Below are 13,753 nucleotides of genomic sequence, written 5' to 3' on the forward strand. Positions count from 1 at the left end.
GGGGGGGCACAGCCTGGTTCACAGATGAGGCATCTGCTAGCTGCTGTTGTAGAACAGCATCTTCATTCTTCTCAGTCGGAGTCACAGCCGTGCGTGTTTGTGCATATCACCACCACCGCAGCTGTGCGTATTTCCCCACGGCCGTGCGCATCCCTCCCCCGCAGCCTCGGACAGACTGTGCAGATTTGGGACAATTGTCTTTTTTTCAGGCTCTTCGGTTCTGCTCCACTACTGTACGTTAAGCCAGAACGCAATCCTGGTCATCAAACCCCCGCGCACGGCCCGTTCCGCAGTCAAGTCCGCGGGCTGTAAGCGGATCCCGACGCGGTCCAGACAGTATGATTTCGAGGATCAGAGAAAGACAGATTATGAAGACTAATCCTTTCGGTGCTATCTGTTAAGAGACAACTTCTACCCTTAACAGCTTTTGACCGGAAGTTTCTAGTGAAAGAAATGACGCTTGTAAATGATGTGCGTGCGGAGATCACAATGACCCATTCCGAAGCCGCATATGTCCTGCAGCAGGGCTTTAATACTAAACAAACTGCGAGGACGATTAATCTCTCCGGACAGAAAAAAGACATAACGTACCAAAAGGTCCGTTTGTCAGCCACATAAGTAGGCTTATAGTAAAGCTAGGGAGGAGGGTCACGGCCCTAACTCTAGTCGTAGGCTACACGAATTATTTTTTATAAGAAATAATAAATGAATAAAATTTAGTTGCAATGTGTATAATTTAGTGGCATCTAGTGGAACAGACTTTGCAGAGATGGAAGATAATATTGGTAATATATAGCCTATGTAGCAAGTCCATGAAACCCCACCACGGGTGACTTTTCTGGGCTCCTGGCAGTAGCTGGTGGTGTGGAAAATCTAGTTTATTGCAAAGGTTTGATACTGAACATGGCCTGGTGCTCAGCTGCCATGCAGGAGATCTCTCTGAGTGTGTGTGTGTGTGTGTGTGTGTGTGTGTGTGTGTGTGTGTGTGTGTGTGTGTGTGTGTGTGTGTGTGTGTGTGTGGTGACGGCTGGTTTAACCTGTTGACCACTGATAACTCAATGAGCAACATGGTGTGCAGCCTAACCCTGCAGAGTCCAGTCAGACCCCGCCAGGTGAGGCTGATTAAACCAGCCATCATCCACACACTCTCCCACACACTAAATATAGTTACTTCGTTTTAAATGTGTTGAATCCCATGAAAATGATATAAGATAAAAGATGTTTACGTTAGCTGGGAATGAGCCCTGTATGTCTATATAGGGAGGGGGGGGGGTCGCCATGGAAACATCGTTTTGTTCTAAGAGGAGGAGAGGGGAACGTTGTTCCCATGGCTACGACCCGTTCATGATGCTGTTTTAGTACCGTGTCGTTATACTTAGATGTGCATGCTCCATATTTTAATCAAAATATCAAATTATGACATTTAGTCATTTCCCTAATCCTCAATCTCACCACTGGGCGCCAGTAAACTCTCCACACTTGACCCCACACCCCTCTCTGTTCCTCCACAATCACCGGTGTGTGCCCACACACTCAGGCTTAAACAAAGCTGCATAGAGAAATGTGTCGTCTTCTTAGCTTTTATCAAATCCGATCAGTTTCTGTCCGTCCGGTGAAGAAATCCACTCTGGCCATGGGCCTGTGGACTTATGTAAGCGTGGAGTGTGTCACACTATATTAATAATAATGGTCAGGCGACTGATAAATAGGCCTACGTTCTGTGTATTTATTTTTAGATGCATAAAGAAAGAGAGTTTGATTAAATAACTAATACTGTTTAGGAAATAGTTTTTTCACATTTTATATATAATATAAGAAATCAATCTCATGCTAAATCATTTCAATATTACATTTTCAATAGGCTAAGCACTGTAAGCGGCCTCCTTCATGTGTTTTCTTAGGATGGATCCCCTCATCTTTTCGAAGTCTGGTTCAGTTTGAGTTCATTTAGCCTAGAACCGAAATGTTCCTTCACCCTCCGACTCGGGAGGAACTCTCAGCCCGAACCTTCGCTGGTCTGATTCTCTCTAGTTGGTTTGTAATCAATCCAAATAATTTTTTTCTGAAATTCGAATGAAACACACAGGACTGAAATACAATTAAATGCATCATGATATTGTATCCAAAAGGTGAAAAGTGTCTTTAAAAAAATGAATCAAAGTAATTTAATGTTATTTGTTTTTCGTTAAGTGTTTTATTAAGCGATGACCACGTGGTGGGGGGACCGGGGCGTGGATGGTGGGGGTTCCCGAGTCCTACCGGATCCTCATCACAATCAAGTGTCCAATCAAGAGACCACCATGGCAGGACGGGTCTACTCTGCGCATCCTCCTTCCCAGGCTCTTTCATCCCACCTGGAACGGGATGCACCAAATTGGCGTTATTTCGAGAAAGAGGGCGGGACTTTCATTAACATGGGTTTAGCAGCGAGAGACGAGGGAAAGAGACTTCCGGCAGTGGAAGAAGCGTTTTCGTTACGTGTTTCGGTAAATGCGCTGTCAATATTTCCTTAGGAAGCCGTGGAATGCTAACTGAAGTACATAGCTAATGGTAAGTAAGATACCGGAAGTTGCGTGGAGGTAGACCGGGATAACGCTACAAGTCAGGATCCTCTCCTCGCCTAACCCGTGGGAAATAAACCTTTATTGAAGGACTTGTGGCGCACGACGGCACAACGCCGAGGATCGCTTTGGTCCCCGCGTGACGTGCGCGCACCGAGGGAGACGTTTGGACACCATAGCTGTGTTAAAATCAACAGTTTGTTTCACTTTTATTTCATAATGGGAATTCGTTTCGGCGTGCGTAAAGATCGGTCCTCTTTGCACCCATGAACTTGTTGGGGCGCCTGGATCTTCTTCATGGACCATGAAGACCACGCGTAAATGCAGGGCGTTGATCTCCGTGGGGTTGAACTTCTTGGCTCTTTTCTTCTCCATCACCGCGTTCATCACCACCTACTGGTGCGTCGGCACGCAGCGGGTGCCCAAGCCCAAGTGCACCAAGCTGCGGACGCACCAGTGCATCGACTACGGGGTGAACGAGACGGACCCCAACAAGGTGGTCTACAGCTGGGAGACCGGAGACGACCGGTTCCTCTTCCGCCAGTTCCACACCGGCATTTGGTTCTCCTGCGAGGAGAACATCAACGACGAACGTAAGAGGTTTGGGTTCTTCACGTGATCAGGGTGGAGAGCAGACCCACTTGTCTGAGGTCTGAGGACCATAGGTCTCCTCTGGTCTCCTCTAGTCTCCAGTGGAAAGTCTAATATTTACTTTAATATATGACATACTTTTAATATTCACTTTTTAATTTGTATTGTTATTATTTTTGGATATTTCTGGATGAGGGGGATATCATATGTTATTGTCTTGATGGCATCATTAATTACAGATAATTGTGCAGTTGTGCAGTCCTATATAGGCCTGTACAGTAAAACATTCAAATAAGTTATGGCTTATGGAAGAGGCTTATACATTTCAGAAAATACAATTTGCTGTTAATTTGACATACAGTATAAGAAACATATAACCTTATAATTAATAAGAACAATTGCTTGTGGTCCATGGTTATTTTACATGCTTTAATTTAATGTAAAATCTCGCTTATTTTGGATAATGCATTGCTTTATTTCAATTTAATTAGTATGGGAACCAGCCTTTAAACCTAACCAATCTGATGAACACACACACACGCACACGCACACGCACACGCACACACACACACACACACACACACCGCATCAGTCTGGCGGACATGCAGAGAAGTTGTTTAATCACATCAAGGGACAAGGTCGCGGGACGTCACGTGAGAAGAACCCTTAGAGCTTAGAGGCGGGGTGCGTCTCCGTGGTGAGTCTGGTGACACGGAGGTTCGGGTCAGACTCGAGCACGGCCAGGGTGTGATGAGGTCACATCCGTCTCAACGGGATCCAACTTTTTTTTCTTGCCTGCCTCGTTTTTTCACGCAGGCCTACACCTCGCTTTAAGCAACATGTGGACAGCTCTGACACCAGCGTGTGGTGGTTGCTTTATACGTGATGTTGATTTTTGATCTAAAAAACGTGCCGAGTATATGCCAAGTTCATCCCCCAGGATATCTCTATGTCATCAAGTAGCTGCTTGGGAGAGCCTGATTGGGGGAGTGAGACAGCTTGAGTTAATAAGGATTATGTAACCCAAAGCCTTGATGAGTTTTTCCCTCTAAGCAGCTGTTGCTTGCCCTATTCTACCTGATTAAAGCGTTCCATCTACCAACAATCTGATCCCTCACACTCTGCAGACTGTGGCTTCGGACAAGAGAGAAAGAACTCAAATGTTCCCAGTTGCCTTTATGTGTTCTTCTAAGCTGCTTGAACAGCTTGAAAAACAGATGTCACGTATTAAGTAATGGGTGATGGGAGTTTTGGCCAAAAGATGACAAAAAACATTCCATGTTTCTGACCGTTCTGTGCTTTTAATTGATATACTTACACATGGACTATGATAGTGAATGTAAATCAGAAGAGTTGTCCTGCACTATCTGACACTGACTGTGTATGAGTGTATACACGCCTTGAAAGCAATCGCAAAAGAAATACACACTGAATTTCACAAGAGTTAATATGACACTGGTTTGGCACTGAGTGTACTCATTAATCTATGGTGCTCTGAACTCTGAAGACCCCTAGTACTTTCTTAACACCAAGATAGTTCCATGTGACCTTCTGAACCAAAGTCTTCCTCCTCGAAACAGACAGACACACCACCTTGAACGTACCATAGGGACGGCATGTGGCTCAGGAGGTAGAGCAGGTTGGCCGGTAACCGAAAGGTTACTAGCTTGTCCCTGAGCGAGACGCCTCACCCTGACTGCACCTGACGATCTCGCTGTCGCCCTGCATAGTTGACTCCTCCGTCGGTGTATGAATGTGTGCATGAATTTGCATGAATCTTTGAGTGGCCACTGGTTAGAAAAACGCGGTGTAAATGCAGTCCATTTACCATAGCAAAACAGTGTGTGCTGTGATGTGATGCATTTCTTTACCTTTGCAGGTGAGGAATGCAGAAGCTTCATCGATTTGGCCCCAGCCTCAGAGAAAGGTGAGATTCATCACCTTGTGATGTCTTGTTTCATATCCTTCCTCTTTTCTCTCATCCCCTTAAAAGATTTTACATTTACATTTAGCAAATGCTTTTATCTAAAGCGACTCACAATGAGTTAATTTGTCAGAAAAAAGAGAAACAACAGTACATGGCTGTCGGTACAGTAAGGATGTTCATAGAACCAAGTGCCAAGCACTAACAATCGCTAGCTTAACCCATTCCCTGTATACAACACGATGCAAAGGACAATTTTCATCAGTGGGCCAGATCAATCACCAGACCTCATTTAGTGATAGATAATGACTTCACAGACTTTTGTTTCCATGAAAACGTTCCAGATTACCTCTTTGAATAGGCCTAAGGCATGTTTAAAATAATGTGACTCCAGAACCACCCACACATACAGCCAGGAAAATCTGAAAGGGAGATGATTTGTCATTTTATATAAGAATTCAGAAAGCATATTAATAGAAACATTGTGCAGTCTGTCATGTGTATCTTTATCAGTATAAAGCTAACTAACCCTAACCCTAACCTATTCTGGCTGAACTGAGTTCATCAGGTAATCTCTTATTATTCTGTACACACCCTCTTATTATTCTGTACACACCCTCTCTCTCTTATTACTTCTACTTTTCTAACTTATTTTCAAACACATCAATCGAGTTCTCCAGATGAAAACCCAGCCCGTTAACGTGTCACGCCCTGACCTTTCATAAAGTTATACTTTCCCTTCTCAACGTTCCTGTCACAAGAGAAATATGGTGGCAGCTTTGTTTACTTTGCTGGTGGAAAACATTAAGCTGGATTTATAGAAAGATGAAACAGCGTCTAGCGGCGGATGCATTAGCATTCAGCTCTCGCCAAAGTGCTCCTCGCCAAAGTGCTCCTCGCCAACATCCAGTAATCGGAGGTCTGCTGTCGGTGGCAGTGGGGAGGCAGCAGGCTTCAGGTGGAGAACAAAGACTCTGGAACAGTTTAGAGCAACGTTTAGCACTCAGACTGGCATTCCTCTGGTGTGGGTTTAGACTCTGTTCCTACACTGTAGGCAGTTATGAATATGAAACAGCTCTTTCATCTCAGGGCAAAACAGGTGGTATTAGATCCACCTATGCATCCTCGTTATGCAAAATAGATGTGTCGTTTCCGTCGCACACCATTAGGCTTGGTTTATTACACTACTAATGACTTCTGTTGCATACCGAGAATGGTTGTCAGGATGATTTATGTAATGAAGATGTTTTATATATTTAGACCATTTTCTTGTAGTGTATGTGTGATCGTGACCAGTAGAGATGTTCCGATACCATTTCTTCCTTCCCGATACCGATTCCTGAACTTGAGTATCGTCCGATACCGAGTATATACTGATCCAGCATCTAGCATTGAAACTTCTCAGAGCACTTGTTCTTATTGAAGGGTTCCCTTACGATGACGGCAATATATAGTTGGTTCACTTACCGCAGACAATTCATTTATATTTTTATATAATTTTTAATCTATAATTATAATAATTCATTTGTATTCTTCTAGTTAAGTGTGAGCATCCATGTTTTTCCGAATTAGTTTGAATGCACGTAGGTTGGACATGCCGCATTTCCCATTCCAACTTTCCATCTCCGACTGGTAACGATCGCAGCATAACACTGTAGTGTTTGTGATGTTCTCTGTGTAGTAAATTAGTCATGTGATGGTGTACTCGCCAATACCGATGGTACCAGTATCGGAGGAACTTCCGATCCTGGTATCGGTATGGGAACAGGTCTAGTGACCAGCTGCTGGTTGTGTTGCAGGCATCCTGTGGCTGTCGCTGGTATCTGAGATGCTGTACATCATCCTGCTCATGGTGGGCTTCAGCCTGATGTGTCTGGAGCTGGTCCACTCCAGCAACATCATTGACGGCCTCAAGCTCAACGCCTTCGCTGCTATCTTCACCGTTCTCTCGGGTATTCAGTTTTTCTGCTTTACTAAATTCTAGAGATGTTCTGATAGTATTTTTTCCTCCCCGAAAGTGTAAACCGATACAGCATCTAGCATTGTGACTACTAACAGCACTTGTTCTTATTGAAGGGTTCTCCTACCATGACAGCAATGTAAAGTCACTTCACTTACTGTCGACAATTTTTTTTTCAGAACTTTTTTCAGCTAGTCATGTGATGGTATCGGATCGGTGCGTAGACTTGCGTGCTCGACAATACCCGATTCTGCATTTTAGGCGGCATCAAAGGAATTTACGATACTGATATCAGTATCGGAACAACTCAGTTACAACACAGTTAATTAGATGAATAAAGTTACTCGATCAGTAACGAGGACAAACCAGACCTCAGACTGACATGTCCATGCTAGCACTTGCCTTCTTGTGATCATCATTTAAAGGTGACATATTATACCACCTGTGCTGTGTTCCAATATCCATACTATCCGTACTCACTATACTTAGTTTGAGTACGTAGGGCATTCCAATTCAGATCGGAGCAAAAATAAGTGTACTGAAAGGACTCGGGTGGTGTACTCAAAACGGTCAAACCGCGAAGTGTGGATCAATGTACACTTTTCGTACTAACCGCAGCCATCTTAGTTATGTAGCGGAAGAGGCTGAGCCAACGTCGGCGCATTTTCCATGTAGCCTGCATTATTGGAGTCATTTTGTAGCTTTTATAGCTTTTTATAGCTACTATGCGTAAAGAGTTCACAGTTCAAAGCGGGATGTTTATTGCGAGGGAGGAGCCGCAGCGGCAGTCGTGATCGTAATATTCGATTTGAAACGTCACTGCAATCTGAAAATCAGCGCACTCAGTGAATGCTGTTAGTGTACTACATTTAAGTGTACTCATGGAAGTATGGATATTGGAACACAGCAGTGTTGTACATTAACTAGTTCAAAATAAGTAGTTCAGTAGTAATAATAAGTTCATTTTTCTATGAACTTTGAACTGAACTTAACATATTTTTAACTAAAGAACTTGAACTTGAACTAGTTCAGATTTTGTGACATTCTGAATTGATGCTTAGGTCCAGATGACATGCTTATTAAATAGAGTTACTGCCTTAGTTGTCATGAATGAAACAGGTGTACAAATAATATCCACAACAATTAGAGATTGTAGTGATGGGCAGCTGGTAATGGAGAATTCATTTTAAAAGATAAGCACAGAATATTCACTCCAACAGTTTTTCTTTGGTTTCTAAAAAAACTGTTGATGAACTGAACATGAACTAGTTCAAAACTGAATTGGTGAACTATGAACGTGAATTTATTCTTTTTTTTTTGTATGAACTGAACTTTGAACTAGTTCATGTGAAGTGTGAACTTGCACAACACTGGAACACAGAACAGGTGTGAGTGTGATTAGCCATTACAAACCGTTTTGAAAATCGGCCTCTTCTGACATCACAAGTGGGCGTGTCCACCTAGATGTGTGCTGGATAGATCTACCAGATAGGTCTACCAGCCTACCCAGTGGACTGTAGCAAACGTTGCTCATCTATCCGGCAGATTTTCAAAATGGCTTGAAATGGCTAATCACACTAACACCTGGTGGTATAATACGTCACTTTAAAAACTTTCCTCTGTACTGAAGAAACGTGCTAAGCTTTTGCTAATGCTTTAATTGTTTTCTAAGGTACCGTTACAAATAGAATCTCAATACATTTACATTGAGGGCATTTAGCAGACGCTTTTATCCAAAGTGACTTACAATAAGTACATTTGTCAGAAGAAGGAGAAACAACAATATATCTCTGTCGGTACAGTAAGGATGTTCATAGAACCAAGTGCCAAGCACTAACAATCACTAGGTTAACCCATTCCCCGTATACAGATAGAAATAGAAATAGAAAATATAAATACTGTACTCATATTCGTTATTGAATTCATGAAATAGATTTATCATGGCTTTCTTGTCGTGTGTTTGATATTTCCACCAAGCGCCGCTCTGTTTGCTGAGGATGTTGTTGTATGGTTTCTAACCGATCTAAATATAAACTTGATGCCGCGCTGGAGTTTACTGATAGAAAGCCGAGTGACTGGCAAGGCGCCGTGAATCGGCTGAAAAAAAACAACTTTATTTTTTCCAAGTGGCTGACAAGAGGATGAGAGGGAGAATTATCAGTGGATTTAAGGGCATTAACCTCTTGAAAAACCATCACAAAATAAAACCAGAAACCCTAGGATGGAGAAGTCTCCTTCAAGGTGGCCGTTGCAATGGGGCTGCTCCCCATCACCTGTGTGTGTGTGTGTGTGTGTGTGTGTGTGTGTGTGTGTGTGTGTGTGTGTGTGTGTGTGTGTGTGTGTGTGTGTGTGTGCGCATGTGTGCGTGCGTTCTTCTCCAACTTCAGAAACACTGATTCGTCATGTAAATTGCGGCAAAGACAACTTAAAACATATATGATATGCGGACGCGGTCCTCGATGGCCGCAACTGTGGGTCTATTTAATGATATGCGGCAATACATTAACAAACATCGTTTGTTACCAGTATTGTATACATTATCGTTATCGACTTGTATTCATAATATGCATGTGTCCCCCCGTTAATATACATCGCCATGGACTGTATTATGTGTTACGTGTTTAGTTTGCGTGTGTCTAAACAGATGGGTGCGCACACACGCGTGCCAAGCATCACCCGCATTCATTCATTCTTTTAAACACTCGCAGTAAAACTATGTTTTCTCACGATCAAATACTCATCAATCCTAATAGTTATGGGCTTGTACACAATGTGTGTGTCAAGACAATATGTGTTTGCTGTACGGTGTTTGCAGATGGATTGATTTAAAAGTACAACTTACCGCTGTATCAGCTGTTCTTTCCCAAATAATTTAACCAACCATTTACCCTAAAATTACATTTTGTTTTGGAAGCCTGGAATATACTTTGCTCGAATGTATTATTGTTATTATTAGCCTATTATTTTAACGTACTAGATAGGGCCTAAAGAATATAAAGAGAGAGAGACAACAGTGTCCACAGCACTGTCTAATACTGTATGGCTGCCTTAGAGTGTTAGACACACGTACATGCACACAAACAGGTACTGCATCATGCACCTTTGTGTGTTCTGATGGGCAAAAATAACCTAACGGACACGTTACATTACAAATATAGTCAACTCTGGGCCCAAACCTAACGAGCACAACACACCACACATTCAAGAGGGTCAAGATGACCCTCGAGCCCCCCTATCAGTCCGCGGAGAACACTCTGCCACAGCTAGATGGCGAGGACACACATATCACACAGAAACACAACACAACCCGGAGGCTCAGGGACAAGAGAATCCTCAATAACCTACACAAAGTCTAACACACACACCTGGCTAGGAAAGATACTATAAGTTTCACATGCACCGGATCACGGGTGCTCTTCTGAAGCAGAACTTCCACGGAGGCGAAGCTCCAGACGACCTCAGCGCTGTTAGGGGACATAGAATATTCGATCTCTCACACTTTATGAATCAGTATTACCTTTGCTACTTTACTCAATAAATCCGAGGCCCTCGTGCTGACAGACTTTATTACCTCTCCGTCTCATTTTATCTGGTCAAGTAACTAGGCAGACTGTTTTTCCCAACAGTTCACAGGTACGTGATACGTGTGCATTTATTTGTATATGTACGCGTGCATGTACGTGTGCATGCCTGTGTGGCTAACCCTGTATGGCCTGGTGCTCCTCAGGTCTGCTGGGCATGGTGGCCCACATGATGTACACTCAGGTGTTCCAGGCCACGGTCAGCCTGGGCCCGGCGGACTGGAGGCCCTACAACTGGGACTACGGCTGGTCCTTCTGGTAGGCTTCACACACGCAACACCACCACCACCATCACTACCAGCACCACCAGCAGCAGCAGCAGCGTCACCACCACAACACCACCCCTCCACCACTACCACCAACACCACCACCATCAGCATCATCACCAACACCAGCAGCAGCACCACCACCCCCACCACCACCATCACCAGCAACACCACCACCTCCACCTCCTGGTAACCTGAAGGTTGCTAGTTCGATCCCCGGCTCCTCCTAGTTGAGCATTGAGGTGTCCCTGAGTGAGACGCCCTCACCCTGACTGCTCCTGAAGAGCTGGCTGTCGCCCTGCGTGGTTGACTCTGCCGTCGGTGTGTGAATGTGTGCATGAACGGGTGGATGTTAGGCGATATTGTAAAGTGCTTTGAGTGGCCGCTGGTTAGAAAAGCGCTGGATAAATGCAGTTTTGACCATTTACCCCCACAACCACCAATACCATCAGGGCGTCCATATGGAGAGCCCTCAGAGACACCACAGAGTCTGCCGTCTCTCTGTCCTCTCACCTCCTCCGCCACACAGGCCTCTAATGAGAGCAGCCCAGTGCTCCCATGTCACGGCGGGATTAGGCTTTAGCCGCCACAAAGCCCCGATACAGGCGTGATTGAAATTGCGTAAGGGTAGAAAATCTCACCCGTCCACAATGTGAGGCACCGTATGTTAAAAATGTATCTCGGCCAGGAGGTCATGTGACGCTTTAATGGCGATACGTTGAAGTGACGTCAGGAGTACCGGGCGATGAGATTATGAATCGATTGACCCGTCTTGCTGTCATGTGACGACCATGGGGAGGGCGGAGGGGTGGGGGCTTAACATTTACATTAATCCCCCGCAAATCTGATATTTTTAACCAGCATTGAAGCTAAACAAATATGAATGAATATATGTCAAGAGCGTGCATGGGATTGGTCTGGCAGCGTTTTGTAAATCCTCGCGGCCAAGAGTTTAAATCCAGCGAGTGGAAGAGTGGAGCAGCCTGCCAGAGCATATGATGTTGTTGATGTGATTCTCCTCCCTAATTCCCTCCCTCTCCTCTCCTCCCCCCTCCTCCCCCCTCGTCTCCAGCATGGCGTGGGGCTCCTTCACCTGCTGCATGGCCGCCTCCGTCACCACGCTCAACTCCTACACCAAGACGGTGATCGAGTTCCGGCACAAGAGGAAGACGTTTGAGCAGAGCCTGCGTGAGGAGCAGGCCCGCGAGGCCTTCGGGTACTTCCGGGAGCGCGGCCTGCACTCCATCTCCAAGGACCTGGACGACTTCCCCGGCCAGACGCCCAAAGGCAGCCGGCGGTCCCCCGCACGCGGCTCCCCCTCCCTGGACCTCAGCGACACCACGGGGTCACTGGGTGAGGAGCAGTGCTGATCGGGGAGGTGGAGGAGGAGCAGTGCTGAGTGGGGAGGTGGAGGAGGAGCAGTGCTGAGCGGGAAGGTGGAGGAGGAGCAGTGCTGAGCGGGGAGGTGGAGGAGGAGCAGTGCTCAGTGGGGAGGTGGAGGAGGAGCAGTGCTCAGTGGGGAGGATGGGGTGATGGAGGAGGAGCAGTGCTGAGCGGGGAGGTGGAGGAGGAGCAGTGCTGAGCAGGGAGGTGGAGGAGGAGCAGTGCTCAGTGGGGAGGATGGGGTGATGGAGGAGGAGCAGTGCTGAGCGGGGAGGTGGAGGAGGAGCAGTGCTGAGCAGGGAGGTGGAGGAGGAGCAGTGCTCAGTGGGGAGGTGGAGGAGGAGCAGTGCTGATCGGGGAGGTGGAGGAGGAGCAGTGCTGAGCAGGGAGGTGGAGGAGGAGCAGTGCTCAGTGGGGAGGATGGGGTGATGGAGGAGATGGAGCAGGGGCCGGTTGTAACGTCTGGGGGGATGGAGCGGGGCCGGTTGTAACGTCTGGGGGGATGGAGCGGGGCCGGTTGTAACGGTTCCTCCTCCCAGGCTTGCGTTCATCCCTTGGTTTGGCATGATTGTGTTAAGGGATTTCTGAAGCCATTAGCGACTCTGGTTCAGCCCCCACCGCCTCCGCCCCCCCCCTCCCTCTGAAGCTGGACACCAACTGCTGCAGAGACTGATTTGTAGTCATTGAATGGGCAAAAGAACTACAAGTACCATGTGGAGAGACAGTGGACAGGGTCTTTGTGAGGCCGAATGTAGGGCTGGAACTGTTTGAAGGGATCACCGTCAAGACGAACACATCTCACACACATACTCTCAAATCTTTCTGTGTATATCGACGCCGTAAGCCTTACACGCTTTAGAAAACACAGTTTTAGATGCACTGCACTTAAATGAGACCCCTCATCTTATGACTCATCAAAGGAGGGTGTAAATAGTATTTGTAATCTGTTTAATAAACCTCAACTGTTTGCTGTCTGTACCGTGCCTGCACGCGTCATATTTACAAAGACAAACGTGGGCGATTGACGACGTATTAGCAATCATGAATACAATTGTACCCTTGTTTTTATAGTCAGAAAATATGATCTATTGTTCTGCATACTTTTCATACTGTGGATACAGTGATCACTGAGTGATCATTCTCAACCATACAAGCTTGGGAACCAGCAACCGTATTGTTGTGCTTGTGTTGTCCTGCAGAGGGCAGTGTGGTACTGAGAAAGGCTTGCTATGCATTCACTGTGGTGACGCAAGGACAGCAAGTGTTATTATAATACATCAGTATTACGGTCACAGCCATTAGGCCTCACTCCATTTACATCTGTTTGGTCATTTAACTTAAGCGTTTTAAGGAAGATACATAAAACCTCAGATGGCACGACTCACTTCCAAACCACTTGGAGTGTACAGGAGTAACAGGCATTTAGGAGTTCAGTTTGAGGGACAATGAAGGACATTGGGAATGTTGTTTTCTTTTTAATTGGAAAC

General features: G+C 45.6%; 1 protein-coding gene across 1 annotated transcript; it reads left to right on the forward strand.

Annotated features, from left to right (window-relative positions):
• Nucleotides 1–2,865: 2,865 nt before the first annotated feature.
• On the forward strand, nt 2,866–12,253 carry gsg1l (gsg1-like; the record flags this gene model as incomplete). The annotated part of the gene is made up of 5 exons (XM_084465551.1): nt 2,866–3,154; nt 5,032–5,079; nt 6,876–7,028; nt 10,764–10,875; nt 11,956–12,253. The coding sequence occupies 5 exons, from the start codon at nt 2,866–2,868 to the stop codon at nt 12,251–12,253; spliced, it is 900 nt and encodes a 299-aa protein (XP_084321677.1).
• Nucleotides 12,254–13,753: the final 1,500 nt, after the last annotated feature.

The sequence above is a fragment of the Micromesistius poutassou genome (assembly GCF_964030765.1).
Source record: "Micromesistius poutassou genome assembly, chromosome: 3".
Lineage (NCBI taxonomy): Eukaryota > Metazoa > Chordata > Actinopteri > Gadiformes > Gadidae > Micromesistius > Micromesistius poutassou.